We start from the raw sequence: 23,287 nt of genomic DNA, 5'->3' as shown, positions 1-23,287 counted from the left end.
ACAAGGACACCATAACTTAATTTCATTGATTGCAAATATTAAAAACATTCAAGCACTTTAGGCATTTTCCTTAGTGAAAATATTAGGGTTTCCCCCTAATGTAGCAGTGGGCTCACCAGTTGGATTGCCACACTTTTCCAAGATGCTGGCAGCGAATGCGCTTTTATACAAGTGGAAGTACATACTTCCCCTAGTGCACTGTCACTGCAGTGTCCTACATAGGAGGCTTGCAGTGGTGTCTCAATGATGCATTAGCCGCCAATGTCTTGAAAAGGTGTAGCAATCCAACTGACAAGCCCATTGTCACACTGGGGCTAAATGCTGGTAATTTCACAACTGGAAGGGCCTAAAGAAACTAATATTTATTAAAAATACTAATACATTTCCTGAGAAACTGTTCTAAAATATTCTGATGGACACATCTGATGTGAAAAATTCCAAGTAGTTTTTTATACCTAAAATAACTTATCATTATTCGGAATTTTATACAACACAGAACGCTTTACTCTAGTCCCTGCTTGATTAATGGTACAAATGCATATACAACTATTTCTGTTTCACAGGTGATCCACATTGTTTGATCAGTATTTTCCATCATTTGTTGATATGATAATCAAAAGTTAGTTATATGCTACTTATTCCTTGGATATCATCATTCTGCTTACAATAAATTTTGAAGGAGAAGAAGATTAAACCAAAACTAAACAAATGAAAAATTAAGAAAAGGGGAAAGTGAGAAAGGAAAAAGTGTTGCTCACCCTTCCCCGTTCCACAAGGTTGGTAATCATAACGATAATCGCAACCCGTTGTTCCCAAACCATTCTCCAGAAGCAATCAAATGTGGCAGGAAGTGGCCCCTGTGTGCCAATGTAGGCACGAGACCGCTGGAAACCATCAATATAATTTGCATTGACATAGTCAACAGACTTCTTCTGTCCTGGGATTGGCAATAACTGGACTCGACTGTGGTCGTCTGAAAGCAATTAGCACATCAAAAATGAACATCTTGCCATTATACATAAAAGCTCAGAAATGATTAAAATTTCCTAGTTCAATAATATTTACACTACTCTGTAAGACTTCATAAACCTTTAAACAGATCAGCTATATCATATAACTTCTCTTCAAAATACCTAGGAACAAGTACCTGATTTTGCTAAGTAAATGACTGGTTCAGACAATTAAGAGGCAAGGCAGTAAAGCTGACAGAAATACACACATATTTTTCTACTTCTCGTATTTGGTCTATGAATCTCTGACAATCAGTTCAACACCTCTTTTCACATAACTACCCTATCTGTTTCAAAACCTTTCATTCCACAGTCAGTTAATACTAATTCACTGTATTTTACCTCTCGGTAAATATACAACTCTATGTATGTATGTATGTATGTATGTATGTATGTATGTATGTATGTATGTATGTATGTATGTATGTATGTATCTACCTACCTACCTACCAACCTCTACACAAGCAAAGCATAATTAAGAGGGTCGTTTTCATAAGTTAAATAATTTAATTTTTTTTTGCCATGGTGCCTACTGACTGGTATTGGCACTCATCCTCATTACCGTCATGTTTGCAGAGAAATGATAAACTTACTCAAATTGAGTATCTGATATGTATTATTCATTTATATTATTAATACTAGCTGATGTACCTGTGCTTCGCTACGGAATTCTACCTTGTATACAGAATTTTAAATTAGGTAGTATACACGTTGTGAGGAAGACTGTATTAAATTGAATAGCTCTTAACATTACCCTAGAAACGCGATGGGGAATTCACCAAATGTCTTTTCTTTTCTCATATGAAAACTGGGTTAGGGCATTTTCATTGTATAGTTAGGCCCGCTTGCCTACCATCAGTCACAATAATGTCAAAAACTCATACTCCACCTGCCTTTTTACATCCTCAGAAAGACTGTTTTAGTGGTTTCATTACAATGGCATCAGTAGGAATGGCACGATTAAAAGCAATGCTTTCATATGAAATAGTCGATCAAATGAAAACCCACACATTTTCTCACTTTTAACGAATGCTGCCGATCTGACAGTCCTAAGTTCCAGAGCTGTACAGAAAAACTAAAGTTGATGAATTTGGGACTTACCTTAAATCACAATTCAGTTGTTGGATAAGTGAAGGGAGTAACGTGGATACACTTTGGGCTAAATTTAAAGGAATCATTTTGGAAGGAGAGAAGAGATTTGTACCTGTTGAGAAGGATAAAACGACCTCAGACCCTGTTTATTATACAAGGGAAATAAGAAAATTAAAAAGAAAATGTAGAATAGTAAACAGGAAAATCAAAGAGGGTAGGGAGAGTAGAGAAACTAGAAAACAGCTAATGAGGGAACTGAATAGAGTGAAAAAGGAAGCAAAAGAGAATTATATGAATGGCATACTTCAAGAGCGTAATGACCACAAAGGGAAATGGAAAAAGCTGTATTCATATATCAGGAATCAAAAAGGAAAAGGAATCCAAATTCCTACAATGGTGGGCGAAGGGGGTGAACACTATTTAACAGATACTGAGAAAGCAAACCTATTTAGTAGGGAATTTAGAGATTCAGTAGATGATTGTCAAGAGTTGGAAACCGAAACAGAAGATAGAGAGGGAGAGACACAGAGGGAAACAATAAGCTTCTCATTCACAAATGAAGATATTTTCAGAGAAATCCAAGTGCTTCAGCAAGGAAAAGCAGCAGGAAGTGATCAAATTACTGGGGAGATATTAAAGACAATGGGGTGGTACATAGTGCCTTATTTAAAATTTCTCTTTGACTATGTCATAAATAACAGTGTAATACCAAAGGAATGGAAGGAATCAATAATAATACCAATTTATAAAGGAAAGGGTGATAAAAGGAAACCAGAGAACTACAGACCAATCAGCCTGACCAGTATAGTTTGTAAAATACTGGAGAGTTTAATATCAAAGTACATCAGAGGGATATGTGATGATAAAAATTGGTTCATGAGGAGCCAGTATGGATTTAGAAAGAAATTTTCTTGTGAGGCACAACTGGTGGGATTTCAGCAGGACATATCAGATCAATTGGATTCAGGAGGTCAGTTAGATTGCATAGCCATAGATCTTTCCAAAGCCTTTGATAGAGTGGAACATGGACTATTATTAAAGAAATTGGAGGGAATAGGATTGGACGTAAGGGTTATATGTTGGATAAAAACATTTCTAAATTCAAGGGTTCAGAAAGTCAAAGTAGGAAATAACGTATCGCAGGAAGAGAAAGTTTGGAAGGGAATTGCACAGGGTAGTATAATCGGTCCGTTACTTTTCTTAATATACGTAAATGACTTAGGGAATAATATAACATCAAAAATAAGATTGTATGCAGATGACATAATTGTTTATAGGGAAATAAATACCATTGAGGATTGTTCAGAATTACAAAGGGACCTTGAGAGTATCCAACAATGGGTTGAAGAGAATAATATGAAGGTTAATGGAGGCAAATCAACTGTTACAAAATTTACAAACAGGAGTTTTAAAACTGAATTTGAATATACTTTGGATGGGGTAGTTATCCCAAAAGATGGCAAGTGCAAATACTTAGGTGTGAGATTTGAAAGTAATTTGCACTGGAAGGGTCATGTGGATGACATTGTTGGGAAAGCATACAGATCGTTACAGGTCATAATGAGGCTACTTAAAGGATGCAACAAAGAATTAAAAGAGAAAAGTTACCTAAGTATGGTTCGTCCATTATTGGAATATGCAAACAGTGTTTGGGATCCTCACCAAGAATACCTAATAAAAGAAATAGATAGTGTGCAGAGAAAAGCAGCAAGATTTGTAACAGGTGATTTCAGGAGAAAGAGTAGTGTATCAGAAATGTTAAAGGAACTAGGGTGGGAAACTTTAAGTAAGAGAAGGGAGAAAACTGGACTTATAGGATTATATAGAGCCTATACAGGAGAAGCAGCATGGGGAGATATCCGTGAGAGGCTTCAGTTGGAAAATAATTATATCGGCAGGACTGACCACAAATATAAAATTAGAAGGAATTTTAGCAGAAGCGATTGGGGTAAATTTTCATTCATTGGGAAGGGCGTGAAGGAGTGGAACAGTTTACCAGGGGTTGTGTTTGATCCTTTTCCAAAATCTGTACAGATATTCAAGAAGAGAATAAACAGCAACAGAGAAAATAAATGAAGTGTTAGAGGGCATTCGACCAGTGCAGGTTATTGTAAATAAAATTTTAAAAAATGTGTGTGAATAAATTAATTCCAGCCAAAGTAGGGGACTGCCTATAGGGGTGAAGTACAGTGGGGACTTCGAGGGCCCTGGGATCGCTACAGTAGCTGTGAAGGCCCTTCAGGAACTCTGAAAAGTGGTAGCAAAAGGGGCTCTGGTTAAGACGCAGCAGGTCGTTATGCTACTTAGGTTCCAGAACAGGTAAAAAAAAAAAAGTAAATAAGTAAATAAATGCAATGTAAATATTAATCTTATACCAGTTGTATAGTATCATTTGAAGTAATTCCACATACTGTATATCAGTCGACTATATTTGTAAGTAGTACAGGAGATATCATAAGTAGAATTTTGTAAACAATATAAATTTATTAAGGATGAGCTGTGTGTTTAAGAGAAAACATTGTTAGCGTAAATTGTAAAATATTGTATTATAGGAAAATTTTCTTCTCTTGTTAATTTAATATTTAGTGCTTGACAATGTATTTTAGTGTACCATTTGCCACCGAGGTAGACACCTCATTTACAAATAAAGAGATTTTGATTTGATTTGATGACCAAGCCACAGACAGCTGTGATCCATGAACACTCTTCGTCTTTTCTCGGCGGGGGCAGTCGAATAGTGTAGAGTCTCAGGGCAAAAAGTATGCCTTCACTAATCTGTTCCCTAGGAGTACCTGATAAATCGGAAAATCTCAATTCAATGCCCTGGCAGCAGATAATTCAATCTGACTTGGAGGCAAAGTTTTCCTCCAACCCAGAGCAGAAACCCCCTCTTCACTGATAATTTGGAATGGCTAGGCGTTGATATGGCCTTAGCAACAAAAATACAAATTCATGAATATCTGTGTTATCACACCCGGTACAGTAAAAAAGGTATAAGACATAAATGATGGGAAATTTAATTCTATATAACTTTAGTTATGTATTATTTATCAATAGGACCACTAATAATATAAATATTTGAGAATTTAATGTAGAATTTAATAAAAGTGAAGAAGAATATTTTCTTTAGAAACAGCTTTTTCCGAGTTAAAATTTGAGTTATTTAGTGAATTGTGGTGCTATAATTTGGAATAGTCCTAAAATGTAATTCTAGACCAGGTCGTACTACTACTACTACTACTAAGTGAGCCTCTGCTTTAAGTAGGCACACTGTTCATTTAAAACAGCGCGTCAGAGTAGGGATCGAACAGCTGGAATACTATGATGAACCAGTATGTTACGTACCAGCAGTATCAGAAAATGCATGAAGCAAAGAAATGGCATGCTAGATAGATAGATAGATAGATAGATAGATAGATAGATAGATAGATAGATAGATAGATAGATAGATAGATAGATAGATAAAGAATGGGTGAACCCTGCCTCCGCAGGGCTCCACACGTAGGTCTGTGAAGACCCTTTGTGTCCCTTAAACTGGTTTGCCTAGTCCAGCCCTAGTGCTCCTATAAAGGATACCAGTGTCCGAATGTTGGCATTCCTGATGTCTTCCAGGCTCACGAAATGTGAGCCAAGGTATCGATGTCTAGTGCTTGCAAGAGCCTTGCACTGACATAACACATGTGCGGAGGTCTCCTCCTCCCTACCGCATCTTCTACACATCGGATCCTGACCGATTTTCATGATGTGTAGGTGTCTCTGTAAGGTATTGTGGCCTGTCAACAGTCCAACTACCATTCACATTCTGCTCCTATTCAAATTTATCAGGACCTTTTTATAACTTTGGCTAGGCCCTTTGATAAGTTCACGTGCCTGCCTTGCTATAGTTAACCTCTTCCAAATGTCTAAGTGAGACTGGTTTGTCCACTGGGATATTACCAGTTTCACGCTTCGGAGTGACACTCCCAGGAAGGGCTCTGGTCCTATGAAAGGACCTTTTGAGCCTTGTTTCGCTAGTTTGTCAGCTTCTTCATTTCCACTGATACCTGTGTGCCCAGGGACCCATAGTAGGGTAACTGTGCTAAGTTCACACAGCTGATCTAACATCGTTTGGCATTCCCATACCATTTTTGATGTTGTTTTAACTGCACATAGTGCTTTTAAAGCTGCCTGGCTATCGCTGCAAATAGTGATGCATCTTCTGTGTCCAGGCATGTTCCATATATATACAGCACAGGCCAGTATTGCATATACTTCGGCCTGGAAAACAGTAGCATATTTACCCATAGGTAGGGAGAGCCTTGTCTTAGGCCCCCAGACCCCGGCGCCTGTGCCCGTCTCTGTCTGCGAGCCATCTGTGTACCATGTACAGCCCCCAGACCTAAGATGGGCCCCAGCATCTGCGGCCCACTCCTCCCTTGTGGGTATCACCACTGTGAATTTATAATTAAAATTAAAACTAGGCTTCATCAGGTCCCTGATCATCATTGTCGTAGGGCAGGTCTGGTGAAGCCTTGTGAGAATAGAGGCATGACCTCTATTCGGATTCTTGAAGGACCATCCTCCGAGTGGCCAAAGGTGGTAGGCACACATTCCCGCTATTTCCTTAACATATAAATGTAAGGGGGGAAAACCTAAGATAGCCTCCATTGCATATAATGGTGTAGTATCCCGTGCCCCTGTTATTCCTAGACACGCAAGTCTTTGGACACTGTTTAACTTGGTGGTCACAGTTTTGCTCTCCGAACCTGGCCACCAGACTAAAGATGCGTAGGTGATCGTGGGCCGTACAATAGAAATATAGAGCCACTGGACCACCGTAGGTCCTAGGCCCCAAGTCTTTCCGACGGCCCTAATGGCATGCTAAAGAAGAAAGTTTTCTAACTCCCCAGTCATTTCCCGCCAATATTCAGTCACGCTTTTATACTTTGTACACAGCAGTAATCTCATCTACTGGAATTGAGTGGAAGTATAAGGGACAAAGAACATCACAACAAAAAATGGTCAATGCAATGTTATTGTTGCTCAATGTTATGCGCTTTCGATATTGTAGGCCTTCATATTTAGTTTTCTTCCGACTCTGAAATACCACCCTTATCGTAGTCAGTACGGTAAAACTGAATAAAACACAAATGATCGGAAATTGTATTCTCTATAACTTTTGTTATGTAGTAATTTTCAATAGGACCAATAAATAACATAGCTATTTAAAAATTAAATATTACGCGCCTTCCCCTAAACTACAATTTCATCCAGGGTGAATAAAATTGTTTATAGCCTCGACTGTAGTTTCTTGTTCCCTGACTCTAAAAACACATACCGATTTTCATTAAATTCTGTTAACCCATTTTCTCGTGGCACAGCATTGATACGGACTTAGCAACAAAAATACAAATTCATGAATACCTGTCTTACCATAGCCGGTACGGTAAAAATGTATAAGACATAAATGATCGGAAAATTAATTCTATATAACTTTAGTTATGTATTATTTATCGATAGGACCACTAATAATATAAATATTTGAGAATTAAATTTTAGGCCTTCCCCTAAACTACCATTTCACTCAGCATTAATAAAATGAATTATAGCCTAGATTGTAGTGATTCATACCCCGACTTTACATACCGATTTTCATTAAATTCTCTTCAGCCATTTTCTCGTGATGCGTGTACATACATACATACATACATACATACATACAGACAGACATTACGGAAAAGTAAAAAGGGCATTTCCTTGTTGCAGTGGACATGACCGATACAGAAATATCATTCTTTTCAAATTCTGAGCAATGTACAGACAAAACTCTTATTTTATATATATAGATTACACTTCTTCCATGGCAAAGAAATACATGAAAGTTATACTGCCAGTTGCATAGTAATACATCTCCCAATATATATTTGACAGCAGTAAATTATGTATCAGGAATCTAGTTTATGATGCAAGCAGAGACATTAAAATAAGGCTGTAGCACTGAAATATGCATATACTTGACAACTTAATTAATGTAAGTAAGTCTGTAGCATAAATGCATGGAAATAATTGGAAATATGGAGCAACTATATTGTTTATAAAGGCCAAAGTCGAAATGTTTAATAAGTAACATGAATTTCAAAAGAAGAATATTTATACACATATACATACTAGCAATTACCCGCGGCTTCGCTTGTGTGGATTTCGTAATTTGATCAGAGTAATCGTTCCTCGGCATTGTACTACGACATTATCTGAAAATTCCCAAAGTACAAGAACTCACCCAAAAACTGAGTTTCATTTACCCCAGAAATTCTTTGTAAACCATGTCTGTGGTATTACCTTTTGGGGCTAACACGACCATGCGACATACTGTAGAACTGTAAATGCGAGAAACAGTCTTCTCTCAAGTCGAAAAAATAAATACATGTTTCTTTATTTTTAAAGGAAATTCCAAATACCAATTTTCACGTCTGTAACATCGATAGTTTTTGAGATATAACTATCCTCATGCAAAGAATTTAACTAATTTCTCAATTAATTCACCCCCCCCCCTCTTAAGTGGATTTTATAAAGTCAAAAGATTACGTGTTTCTGTACTCTGAAAGAAAATTCCAAATACAAATTTTCATGCCTGTAACATCTTCAGTCTTTGAGATATATCTATCCTCATGAAAAGAATTCAACTTCTTCTTCACTCCACACCCACCTGTTAAGTTGGTTTCTCCCCACCCAAGAAATGCATGTTTCTTTACTTTTAAAGGAGATTCCAAATACCGATTTCCACGTCTGTAACCTTCAGTTTTGAGATATAACTTTCTCCAGAAAAAGAATTCAATTTTTTTTACTTCCTTTCACATTCCCCACTCAAGTGAATTTTCCAAAAACAAATAGCACCAGTTTCTTTAAAAGAGCTTCCAAATACCAATTATCACGACTGTAACATCATCAGTTTTTGAGATACATCTATCCTCGTAAAAGGAATTCATCTCCGTTTTCATCCCCCCCCCCCCCCAATGCGTGTTCCTTTATTTTTATAGGAGATTCCAAATACCAGTTTTCATGTTTGTAACTTCCTTAGAATTTTTTGGTATATATACATACATTCTTATACAAATAATTCAACTAATTTTTCAATTCTTTCACCCTCCTCTCGTTAAGTGTTTTTTTCTGAAAACCAAAATACACGTTGCCTTATTTTTAAAGGAGAATCCAAATACTAATTTTCACATCTTCAACATGTTAAGTTTTTGAGATATACTGTAGATGGCCTAATTTTCAAAATTCACCCCCTTTTTCAGTTGCCCTTAGTGAATTTTCCGAAAAAATATTTATGTTTCTTTAATTTTACAGGAAATTCCAAATACCAGTTTTCAAATCTATAATATATTTACATATTTCAGATAATTTGCAGATATAGTCATTTTTAAAATTACATCACGTCTGTCACTCTTGTTCACCCCATATTCATCGGATTATCCAAAAACACAAAAATATGTTTCTTTATTTTTAAAGGGGATTCCAAATACCAATTTTTACGTCTGTAAACTTTCAAGTTTTTGAGATATAGATATCCTCATTTTAAAAATTTACCCCCCTTTACGACAGAATATCCAAAAATCCTCCCTTAGCGAGCACCCACATGTTAATATGAATGTATCCCCAAAATTTCATTTCTTTTTGTCCAGTAGTTTTGGTTCGGCGATGGTCGGTCGGTCAGTCAGTCAGTCAGTCAGTCAGTCAGTCAGTCAGTCAGTCAGTCAGTCAGGACAAGTTATTTTATATATATAGATATACTAACTGATGTACCCGTGCTTCGCTACGGGATTCTCAGAAAGACTGACTTGGTGGTTTTCCTAACTGAATTCAACATAGGTCATTACAACGTCAGTAGGAATGTAGCGATTGAAAGCAATGTTATCATATAAAATACTCGATCAAATGAAAAACCGCACATTCTCACTTTCAACGAACAGTACTACGGTTACATGTAATAAATATCATTTTTGGTCCGTATTGATGATATTAGATTGAAATAATAACATTAAGTTATTTATTAGACCACCTAATCAATACAAAATCGTCTTGGATGATTATTAGCTAACAAATTTATGTAAATCATCCAAGACGATTTTGTATTGATTAGGTGGTCTAATAAATAACTTAATGTTATTATTTCAATCAGTACTACGGTGCCGATCTAAGAGTCCAAAGTTCCAGAGCTGGAATAACCAGGTCGCAGACTGCCGTGAACACTCCTCTGTCATTATACCGTTAAATATGCACACTATTCATTCCAATCGGTGCCTCAGAGTAGGGTTTGAATAGCTCGAATACTATGATGAACCAGTGTGTTACGTACCAGATATATCAGAAAATGTATGAACCAGAGGAATGAAATGCTAAAGAAGAAAGTTATCTTACTCCCCAGCTACTTCCCGCCAATATACAGGCAGGCAGTTACAGTCGGTACGACCAGGCGAGTTGCCCGTGTGGTTAGGGGCGCGCAGCTGTGAGCTTGCAGCCGGGAGATAGTGGAATCGAGCCCCACTGCCGGCAACGCTGAAGATGGTATTCCGTGGTTTCCCATTTTCACACCAGTCACACCAGGCTGTACCTTAAAGCCAAGGCCGCTTCCTTCACACCACTATTCATTTCCTATCCCATCGTCGCCATAAGACCTACCTGTGTCGGTGCGACGTCAAGCAAATTAAGAAAACCTTGGTATGCTGCAGTAATCCTATCTATCGGGGATGAGAGAAAACAGAAGACAAAAAGCACATCACAACAAACAATGGTCAATGTAATGTTATTGTTGATAAAGTTTATGAGCTTTCTATATTGCAGGCCTTCACATTAGTTTTCTTTCGACTATGTGATATTAGGGTGTCTTACAAATTATTGATATCGTAGACTGTAGTTCCTTATTCTCAGACTTTACATACCGATTTTCACTAAATTCTGTTTACCCATTTTCTTGCGACTCGGCGCTGATATGGACTTGGTAACAAAAATCCAAATTCATGAATATCTCTGATTATATGCGGTACGGTAACAATGTATAAGACATAAGTGATCGGAAATTTAATAACTTCTTACATAACTACTACTAACTTATGACAACTACAGTAGTTATGTAGTTAGTTATGTAGTATTTATCGATACAACCACTAATAACATAAATAACTTATTTGAGAATTACATTTCAGGCCTTCCCCTAAATTACCATTTCACTCAATGTGAAGAAAATAATTTGTAGCCTAGATTGCAGTGGTTCATCACCCGACTTTACATTCCGATTTTCATTAAATTCTCTTCAGCCGTTTTCTCGTGATGCGTGTACATACATACATACATACATACATACATACATACATACATACAGACAGACAGACAGACAGACAAATTACGGAAAAGTAAAAAATGCATTTCCCTGTTACTGTGGTCATGACCGATACAGAAATACCATTCTTTTCAAATTCTGAGCAATGTACAGACAAAACTCTTATTTTATATATATAGATTACATTACAAGCCTTCCTCCAAACTACCATTTCACTCAGTGTGAATAACATTATTGATAGCCTAGATTATAGCGACCTATTCCCCGACTTTGCATACCAAATTTCGTGAAGATACGACCACTAATAAAATAAATATTTGACAATTAAATTTTAGGCCTGCCCCTAAACTACCATTTTTCTCAGCGTGTATAGCCTATATTGTAGCGACTTATTTCCCATCTTTGTCTAGCGATTTTCATTAAGACACGACCACTAATAACATAAATGTTTGAGAATTAAATTTCAGGCCTTCCCCTAAACTACCATTTCACTCAGCGTGATTAAAATAATTTATAGCCTAGATTGTAGCGGTTCATCACCCAACTTTACATTCCGATTTTCATTAAATTCTCTTCAGCCGTTTTCTCGTGATGCGTGTACATACATACATACATACATACATACATACATACAGACAGACAGACAGACAGACAGACAGACTTTACGGAAAAGTAAAAAATGCATTTTCTTGTTACTGAGGACATGACCGATACAGAAATACAATTCTTTTTAAATTCTGAGCAATGTACAGACAAAACTCTTATTTTATATATATGTATTTTTTAACAGCATATGCTATTCAGCTTTCCCTAGATAGAGGTTGCCCAGTAGACAAAGCATTCCGAACATGAGTTACAGTGTATCCTAAAATCAGATGGTAAATTAGATTTATATATGTCAGTCATAACAGTTATACAAATGATTCCTCAAAACAACAACAAAACTCAACAGCCACCAAGGCCACCATGTTCCTAAGATGATTGTCCAGCCTGAACACCTTACATAACTGTGCAAATATGAACATTATTGTGCCTCTAGTTCCAATCATAAGACTCACTACTTCTATAGACTTTAAGTTATATTTTGCTTTACGGTACGGAATTGTGAGTTCGTAGGAGTCACACTTCTCTTTATGAGCCTCCCACTGGTTGAGTTTCAAAGCCCTCAGTTCAAACTGTAGGATCAATTACAAAACTATGTGCACTCCTTCCCAGATATTAACATATACCGATTATACTTCCATCTACATTTACCAGCAAGCACGCCGCACCCTTCACTGCAGGAAGATTAATTAGGTGACAAGAGGAGCCTACGATGATCATGTTACTATTTTCCTGCTTCAAACATCCTACCACACCATTCTTTAACCCTACCAATACCGGATCCTTATCAGCACCAAGAGCTAGGCGGTTTTTTAATGGAATGGAGAATTCCTGGAAAATTGAGAGCAAAAGATTAGCAATGTTAGCTCCAATAGCATCCCCTTCTAAATTAGGCACAGAGAGTAGACAACTCTTAATTTTATCGAGTTCAGGCATTAAAAAAATGTTACAACGATAGGATATATTTTCAAGTCGCTTTTATTGCTACCATCAGTAGCAACAGATAATACATTCACCTGCAAATGTGATACAATTTTCGCCCTTTCTTCCATGCATATTTCTGTAATGATAGCCGCTGTTTTCGTTCTAGCACACCTGTATCGCTTAGCAATTTCCAAATCAGGAAACATTTTACGAAACATAGGCCCCGCGTGGTCGGCACAATTTACAGGTAGGTTATATTCTATGATAAATGACATAAATAAAGCCTCGGCATTCGTCAGAGGATTTACATCTTGGTTTTTACATGGAAAGTTCAGTTTCTGGTTTTTTTCTACACACTAGACACTCTCCTTATATATTTTTGTTTTTACATGTTTGAGTATATCGCACTTCCCACAATGCGCAACTGAAAAATCACACCGACATATAGTACAGAATGTGAATGTTGGTCCCTTCCTGGGTTCCCTGAAACACAGAAACTCTTCCCTATAAATGCTTTTGAACATTGCATCATGTTTATTAGACATTTTGGCCAAAACAAATATTAAGACATACAACCAAGGAGCACTACTACGTGACATAACAGGGCACTTATGCAGGTCCTACACCAGGTAGAGGTCCATGGTGTGCTACTTCTGAGGTTAGGTTACTCGTTTGCGACTTCCACTTCCTATCATTCAGCTATTTGAGTATTTGACTGTATTATAGACCAAAGAGGAGCACATGGATGGCCACCGTGCCCCGTACTGCCATCTGGTTGTGATTATTAGAACTACTATCGTCCAGCCATACTCAGCCGTATATTGATAGAACAAGGAAATGGGCGGGGGTTTAAAATAATACAAAAATCACTGAAACTGCTCTAAAAAATGGAGGATCGGTCCTGGCAATCGGGAAGAACGATGAAAAATCAGGAATCTCCCGCTTAAATCAGGAGAGTTAGGCATGTATAACCATAACTGGGGCTATGAAAACTACACCGACAGAAGCCGTGAACACTCTACTAGATCTCCCTTCACTAAGTAACATTATAGAGGGCAGGCTAGAATAAGTTCCTGCAGATTGGAGCAAACTAAATGTTGGAAAGACAAAAGGACCAATTTTGGACACTGTAAAATTAACAGTGTTTTATAACAGGGGATGTTTCCAAGTTCTTTGAAAATGTTCAAGAAAAGCTAGGTAAAAAAATTTATAGGGAATCTGTCACCTGGATGACAGCCCTAAATGCAGATCATTGATTGATTGATTGATTGATTGATTGATTGATTGAAGTTTTACACATACCATCTGATTATATAATTCCAACATATATCTTCGAAAAACAATTTGAGACCCAGATAATTCAGAAAGAAGACTGGAACATCAACAAGTGGAGAACTGGTGAGGAAGATGGAGTGTGGTGGACAGATGGCTCAAGGACTGAAAATGGAACAGGAGGAGGGGTCAACAGGGACAGACCTGAGAGGTCAATCCAAATGAGCCTGGGCAGACACACTACAGTTTTTCAAGCGGAAGTGATAGCCACTGCCAGGCGCCTTGAGAAAAACATGGAAATGAAATACAGAAATAAAAACATTTTCATCTTTACGGATTATCAAGCAGCTATTGAAGTGCTTGAAGCTGTTCGAATCTCATCCAAAATTGCTTGGTATTGCCACTCTGTTCTCCTGAAGTTCTCAGAGTACAATGTTGTAAAAATAATATGGGTTCCAGGACATGCAGGGATTGAAAGGAATGAGAGGCAGATAAGGTGGCCAGAAATGGATCAGAGACACCTTTTGTGGGTCCAGAACCAGTATGGGGGATCTTATACGAACAAGCCCATAATTGTATAGCCAAATGGATACAAACGAAGCAATTGAAAAGCTGAAAAAATGCTCCAGGGTGCAGGGTTGCAAAAAAACTAATACAAAGTCCAAACAAGAAGCATACAAAAGAACTGCTGAGGCTCAGCAGAGAGAAAAATAAGATGGGTGGTGGGATTGTTCACTAGCCAATAAGAACAATCTGCAGCTTCATGAAGGGAGCAATTATAACTAGGTGGAAATAAAGAACACATGGTAGCAAAAGATCTTAGAGGTCAATGCTTAAATAAGGAACTGTAAAGAGGCCCAATGATGAAGATAATAATAATAATAATAATAATAATAATAATAATAATAATAATAATAATAATAATAATAATAATAATAATAATAATAATAATAAGAAGAAGAAGAAGAAGAAGAAGAAGATTTATTAGTAGTAGAAGTTTCCTTTGTTAAAAATATCTATCTAAAGCAGAAGCCTTCTACACTGCTGCTACAACTGTCACAAATTTATACAATGTCTGCTTGTAGTTTAAGTAACATTTTTTAATTTCAAACTTAGAACTTGGACAACATATCTTTAATATAACTTCAAAAACATAGTATTCCTCTGTGTTTCAGGAAACTTGTCACATCATGCTCTTTTTTCAAAGCCAAGGAGTAGAATGGGAGAAGTCGATGAAAGAAACAAATTTATTCTGGCCCATACCAGAAGACATAGTGCACTGTGAACACTACATCTCACCAGCAAAGGCATACTGTAAATTTTACAGAACAGAAAATAATAAATGAATGAACTGAAAGATTGGTCCTGTAAACATTTGTACTCTGGCATCACACTGGAGCAAGGGATCTCTGCAATGTCATCTGTTTAGTCTCTCTGCCACTATTGAAGTGCTTGAAGCTGTTCGAATCTCATCCAAAATTGCTTGGTATTGACACTCTGTTCTCCTGAAGTTCTCAGAGTACAATGTTGTAAAAATAATAACAATAACAATAACTTAAGTCAAGCAGGTATAAGTACCAACATAGTTGGGGATGTGTGGGATCTGGTAAATGCAGCACGGGCGAAGTTTAAGGAAGTGGAGATTGTTATCAGTGGGATACTGTGTGGAGATTGTTATCAGTAGAATACTGTGTAGGAGGGATACTGACTGGAAGGTGATTGGGAATTTAAATGAGACTATGGAGTGGGTATGTGGGAAACTGGAAGTGAGATTTCTAGATCCTAATGGGTGGGTAGGCAATAGGAATCTGCGCTCAGATGGCCTTCACTTAAACAACAGTGGTACGTATAAGTTAGGAAATTTGTTTAGAACTGTTATAGGAAGGTACATTCAGAGAAAGTGGGTGGTCTAGGGAGCAGTGATACGGGTACAGGGATCTGGAAGTCAAGTATGGAGGACATAAAAATGTTAGTGTTGAACTGTAGAAGTATTGCAAAGAAAGGAATAGAATTAAGTAATTTAACAGATATATACTTACCAGATATTGTAATAAGAGTTGAATCATGGCTGAGAAATGATATAATGGATGCAGAAATATTCTACTCATTCGGAACAAATATTTCAGATTCCCTATGGGAATCAACATCTATATCAACTGGAGTGTGTACCGTAGAGACAGAATAGAAATGGAAGGAGGGGGAGTATTCATTCTGGTGAAAGAAGAATTTGTAAGCTATGAAAAAGTTCAAGATGACAAACATGAAATTCTGGGTGTAAGGCTCATCTATAAAGATAATACGCAACTTGATGTCACTGGAGTGTACAGACCAGGAAAGGGTAGCGCTGACGCTGATTCAGAATTATTTGATAAGATAATCAGCTATATGGGAAATGATATGGAAAGAAACGTGATTACAACGGGAGATCTCAATTTACCAAATGCCACTTGGGAAGGTAATGTGAACGACAGGAAGCATGAACAACATATGGTAAATCTATATATATAAAATAACTTGTCCTGACTGACTGACTGACTGACTGACTGACTGACTGACCGACTGATTCATCATCGCCGAGCCAAAACTACTGGAAATAAAGAAATGATATTTTGGGCATAGGCTCATATTAAGATGTAGGTGCTCGCTAAGAGAGGATTTTTGGATATTCCTTCGCTAAGAGGGTGAAAAGGGGGTTGAAATTTTAAAATGTGTATCTATATCTCAAAACTTTAAAAGTTTACAGATGTAAAAATTGGTATTTAGAATCTTCTTTAAAAATAAGGAAACACGTATTTTTTTGTTTTCAGAAAATCCCAATAGTAGGGGTGAAAAACGGTTTAAAAGGGGTTGAATGCCTTTAATCAGGATACCGGTACTTATATCTCAGAAACTGAAGATATTATACACCTGAAAATTGGTACATTTGATCTCTTTAAAAAATAAAGAAACACGTATTTTTTTGTTTTTGAAAAATCCAATTAATGGGAGGGTGAAAAAGGGGGGTGAACTTTTAAAATGAGTGCATCTATATCTCGAAACTTTTAAAGTTTACAGATGTAAAAAGTGGTACTTAAAATCTTCATTAAAAATAAAGAAACACGTATTTTTTGTTTACTGAAAATCCCAAAAGGAGGGGTGAAAAGGGGTGAAAAATGGGCTGAATGCCTTTAAGGAGGATACTTATATATCAGAAACTGAAGATATTACAGACTTGAAAATTGGTGTTTTCGATCTCCTTTAAAAATAAAGAAACACGTATTTCTTTGTTTTTGGAAAATCGAATTAATGGTGGGGTGAAAAGGGGGTGAATTTTTAAAATGCGTTTATCTATATCTCAAAAATTTTAAAGTTTATAGATGTAAAAATCAGTATTTAGAAGCTCCTTTAAAAATAAAGAAACATATTTTTTGTTTTTGGAAAATCTCTATAGGAAGGGTGGAAAAGGGTGAAAATATGCTGAATGCCTTTAATGATGCTACTTAAATTTTTAGAACCTGAAGATATTACAGACCTGAAAATTGGCATTTGGGATCTACTTTAAAAATAACCAGACAGGTATTTTTTCGTTTTGGGAAAATCCAAATAATGGGGGGTGAAAAGGGGGGTGAATTTAAAAAAAGTCTGTATCTACATCTTAAAATCTCCTTTAAAAATAAAGAAACATGTATTTTTTGTTTTTGGAAAATCCCAATAGGAGGGGTGAAAAACGGGTTGAATGCCTTTAATGAGGATACTTTAATCTCAGAAACTGAAGATATTACAGACCTGAAAATTGGTATTTGGGATCTCCTTTAAAAATAAAGATTTCTTTTTGCTTTTGGAAAATTCAAATAGTGGGAGGGGGTGAAAAGGGGGTGGAATAAGAAATGAATGCATCAATATCTCAAAACTTTAAACGTTTGCCCATGTAAAAATTTATATTTAGAATCTCCTTTAAAAATAAAGGAACACGTATTTTTTTTCTGTTTTCTGTAAATCCCAATAGGAGGGGAGTAAAAGGGTGAATAATGGGTTGAATGCCTTTAATGAGGATACATCTATCTCAGAAACAGAAGATATTACAGAACTGAAAATTTGTATATGGAATCACCTTTAAAAATAAAGAAACACATATTTTTTTGTTTTTGGAAAATCCAGTTAATGGCGGTTAAACAGGAGTGACAAATTGGGATGAATTTTTTGAAAGACTATATCTACAGAATATCTGAGAAACGTAGAATGTCACAGATGTAAAAGGTGGTATTTGGAATCTCCTGTAAATGTAAAGAAACATAGGTGATTTGTTTTTGGAAACTCCTCCTAAGGGGAACTAAAAAGGGGGTGAATTTTTAAAATGATAATTTATACAGTATATCTCAAAAAACTTAACATGTTACAGAAGTGAAAATGGTATTTTTTATCTCTATTAAAAATCAAGAAACGTGTAGTTTTAGTTTTCGGAAATACCACTTGGATGGAAGGGGGGGGGGGGCAAAAGTGACTGAAAATGGTGTTGAATTCTTTTAATTAGGCTACTGATATCTCAAAAATGAAGATGTTACAGACGAGAAATTTGATATTTGGCATCTGCTTTAAAAGTAAAGAAACACATATTATCGGAAAATCCTATGAGTGGGGTGAAAGAATTGAAAAATTGACTTAATTGTATGATAATACTTACATCTAATAAAAACTAAAGTTGTCAGCGCCTACAGACGTGAAGATTGATATTTGGTTCTGCTTTAAAAACAAAGAAAAACCCGTATTGGCGGGGGAAATCATCTTGGGGGGCGGGAGTGAAAAGGAGTTGAATTCCTTTCATGAGGACACATAAATCAAAAACTGAAGAAGTTAGAGTCATGATAATTGGTATTTAGAAGATCCTTTACTATTAAAGAAACAAGTATTTTTTGCTGGAATATTCACTTAGAGGAGGGCGGGGGAGGGAGGAGTGTGAAAGTAAAAAAAAGTTAATTATTTTTATCTCAAAACTGAAGGTAATAGACGTGAACATTGGTGTTTGGAATCTTCTTTAAACATAAAGAAACACGCCTTCTTTTGGTTTTTTTTGGGGGGAGGGGGTAAATAAACTTAACGGCGGTGGTGTGTAAAAGGAGGTGATTTTACTGTTCATAATGTAATTATTAGGAGCCTCCGTTGCTCAGGCGGCAGCGCGCCGGCCTCTCATCGCTGGGTTCCGTGGTTCAAATCCCGGTCTCTCCATGTGAGATTTGTGCTGGACAAAGCGGAGGCGGGACAGGTTTTTCTCCGGGTACTTCGGTTTTCCCTGTCATCATTCATTCCAGCAACACTGTCCAATATAATTTCATTTCATTTGCCATTCATTAATCATTGCCCCAGAGAAGTGCGACTGGTTTCGGCAGTCGGCACAATTCCTATTGTCGCCGCTAGATGGGGGATTTATTCATTTCATTCCTGACCCTGTTGAATGACTAGAAACAGGCTGTAGATTTTCGATGTACTTATTCTGATCATAAACCGATCATTTTTAATCTTTCTTAGGTTGTTTTCAAGAGCCATCTTTTCCTTCAGATAACGTTCTTAGATTACAGTAGATTCTCCTGGCATATAAATAAGAATTTAAACATATTTGAAATAAACGATAGGAATGAGATTGACCGTCCAAATGCTCACCTCTATAATAAGGTCAATAATGCACGGAAGTATGTCATTCGTATCACCAAATATCTCACATACTTGCCTACGTGCGACAATGGTGTTGGTCACATTCTCAACAATGACAATGGCAGCAGATGTCATTTACTGCCAAGTAGCGGTCTTGCATCTTGCTGTAGGGTCCAGAACATCTATAATAATAATAATAATAATAATAATATAATAATAATAATAATAATAATAATAATAATAATAATAATAATAATAATAATGTTCTAGACCGTCGTCTAATGTGCGGACCGTGCACGAAACTGGTCCTGGCGGGGTAATGACTAAGAATGCAGTCCGGCCGCGGGTTCAGTATCGCCAAGGCACCCAAGACGACGCCACGCTGGATCTCCTGAAGGATTTGATCCATATTAAAAATGCTTATAGGAAAAGATGGCAAAGATTTAGGGACTTAGCCCAGAAAGTACGAAATCGATTGCTGGGAAGGAAGATTGAAAAATGGGAGGAAACTTGCCGTAATCTATTAGAAAACGAGTCAGATCGCGAATTTTGGCGGATTTTCTCCGAAAACGAGTCAGATCGTGAATTTCGGTGGATTATATATAAAACAATACGCATTCAATTCTATATTTCAGTATAATACCGTAGCAAAGCACGGGTATCTTGCTAGTAAGTTAATATAGGAAGGGCAGCTAATTCAGAAAATGACGGAACCAACTAGAGAGAAGAATATTCTGAATGTGGTGCTGGTAAAACCAGATGAGCTCTATAGAGAAACCGAAGTAACAGATGGTATTAGTGATCACAAAGGTGTTTTTGTCGTAGTTATAAAATAAATATCATACAAAGGAAAGTCTTAAAAATAGACTATTAGGCAGTACCACATAGCTGATAAAACAGGCATGAGGGAGTTTTTAGAAAGTAACTATGATCGGAGGAAGACCGTAAATAAAAATGTAAACAGACTCTGGTATGGGTTTAAGCAATTGTTGAGTTATGTGAAAACAGGTTTTTATCTTTAAAGGTGGTAAGGAACATTGAAGATCCACTATATTATAACAGAGAAATAAAGAGACTAAGAAGGAGGAGTAAGTTGGGAAGAAGAGTTAGAAATGGCTGTGGAAGTAAGAAGAAATTGAAGGAACTTACTAGGACAATGAACCTAACAAAGAAGTCAGCTGAGGGTAACATGATAGCAAGCATAAGTGGCAGTCATACAAATTCTTTAAGACAGAAACAGGTTGCGAGAAGGACATTCCAGGGGAGTGTGTATGCGAGGAAAGCCAGAAGTATTCAGTGAGCAGTATGTAAAGATCGTTGGTTATAAGGATAATGTCCAGATTATGGAGGCGACTAATACTAAAGAAGTATTAAAATTTACCTACGATAACAATGACATTTACAGTAAGAAAGAGAAGTTGAACTAGAAAACCAGCTGGAATTGACAAGGTTTTGGGGGTATACTGTGACTGTATCAGTCATACACATAATTAAAAAATGGTTAAGGCGGTGGAAACTTTGGTCAAGCTCCTTTGTCCATATTGGAGTGAAGTTGCAACAGGTTGCATCAGCTTGCATAACACCTCCAACTTGGTGGTGTAAATACAAGTCCATCATAGCTGGAGAAATCCCCACAAAGACAGCAAGCTATGAAAAATGACAAGGAAGGAAAATACATAGTAATAACTCCGCTCACTAAAAATGGCCGAAACACGGTAATGCCATCATGTAAGCTTGATTTGTATTGTCAGATTTTGAGATAACCATATTAATTAGTACGGGAAACCTCGGCATGTCATATGTTTTTATAGTAGACCTCCGCCAAAATCATAATTTTTTGTTAAATTTCAACGTGTGGAAAATTACGCCACCAGAGGAATATATAAGCACCAGTAGCGTACCCACGCCAGCTGAGTATGCAGACTCCGGATGGGTGATCCCCGAAAAGGCATCATTTTAATAATCAATTTTAGATAAACCGCCGATCAATTTGTTTTCCGTACATAACCAAATTACTTAAAAGTCTGAGTCACACATTTGAGTGCACTGCCGATATTACACAACTCTTAGAATCACTGATATGCAAAATATGGTGGGGACTGTTCGCCATCTGTTGTTCGTGTAGGGGTGAAATTATATAAGGGCACGCCATGTTGAGGAAATTATTACCTGACGGGAAGTATCGAAGACAGACACATGGTCCGCTGGTGTCCTGGCCTTTACCTTTGTTCGGGAGTGCTAATATACATTTTGCCAATACGCTGTGTGAAAAACTTTGTCCAAGTTACAGATAAAGTTAAAGTACAGAAAGTATGTGATAATTTTGACTAACGGGACAAGTATATTGCCGGAAATTCGACCGTGGGAACTGTATTAAAGTTTTGAAAATTGTGTTAGTGAATGACGTAATTTAATCAAACGTCATTAGACTTGTTACAGTGAAGAAGAGGATCCTAGAATTATGAAGGTGCTCAGCATGACCAGAAGAGGATTTTAACCAGTGATCCATGCCAGCACCATGAGGGGTTAAAAAACGCCAAGGGCCTTCCTGAGGTAAGAACAATGGATTTCTCGACATGGCGATGAGTACATTAAATTTCAAGTATTACCTGAATAAATTGCACGGTTCTTTTCATGTAAATATGCAGATCTCATAAGCTAGGTTAGAAAATATAAAATGCGTTTATTTTTGAATTAGGGAGAGACTTGTGAGTGGTCTTCATATTGTATTAATTAATGTTTACCTAGATGGGAACGGAAATTCTGTAATATGGGCTAAATTTTCGGGCTTATACAATGTAAATTTAAAGTAACGCATGTGCATGATCTAGTGATTAAATATCAGAAAGGTTGAGAGTGCTATAGAGTGAGAGGGTGAAATATAGACTTGTTTTATTGAAGATTTCAAACATTAAAATTAATATCTTCCTTTATACGGAATATTAAATCTACATTGGTAATGCATGACACTAGTGTCTTCAAAATGCCAGTCTTGGCATAATAATCATGGGTGTAGGAAGGCACTCTGGTTTTAATGTAAAATTTGCATGAGTTGAGTATAGAGATGGCTGTATTAATTTGTGTAATTTGTGTAATTTGAGTGCACTGCCGATATTACACAACTCTTAGAATCACTGATGGTGGGGACTGTTCGCCATCTGTTGTTCGTGTAGGGGTGAAATTATATAAGGGCACGCCATGTTGAGGAAATTATTACCTGACTTGTTGTCGGTGGCATCCTCCCATTTTTTAGATGAAGTTTTCCTTTTATGTCAAGAAGTATATGCCTTTCTTTAAAATGAGAATAAAATTATGGATACGCTTAACTTCATTTGAGATTTTTGTATGAGTTCAAATTTATAGGAAAACATACTCTGATTTTTCTGTGCGATCGACTAGGTGTGAACCTGGGTATTCCAAGTCTATGGATGTGACACTGAAA

General features: G+C 36.8%; 1 protein-coding gene across 5 annotated transcripts in view; it reads right to left on the bottom strand.

Annotated features, from left to right (window-relative positions):
• Nucleotides 1-23,287, bottom strand: part of LOC136864203 (tyrosine-protein phosphatase 99A) — a 423,374-nt gene that overhangs the window by 170,673 nt on the left and 229,414 nt on the right. For all 5 annotated transcript variants that reach the window (XM_067140883.2, XM_067140882.2, XM_067140884.2 and 2 more), the window contains one exon: nucleotides 759-973. In XM_067140883.2, the coding sequence (XP_066996984.2) occupies nucleotides 759-973 (215 nt within the window). The remainder of the gene's footprint in view (nucleotides 1-758; nucleotides 974-23,287) is intronic.

The sequence above is a fragment of the Anabrus simplex genome, chromosome 2 (genome assembly GCF_040414725.1).
Source record: "Anabrus simplex isolate iqAnaSimp1 chromosome 2, ASM4041472v1, whole genome shotgun sequence".
In the NCBI taxonomy this organism is placed as follows: Eukaryota; Metazoa; Arthropoda; class Insecta; order Orthoptera; family Tettigoniidae; genus Anabrus; species Anabrus simplex.
The sequence above is the reverse complement of the archived record's forward strand: the minus strand, read 5'-3'. Positions and strand labels throughout refer to the sequence as shown.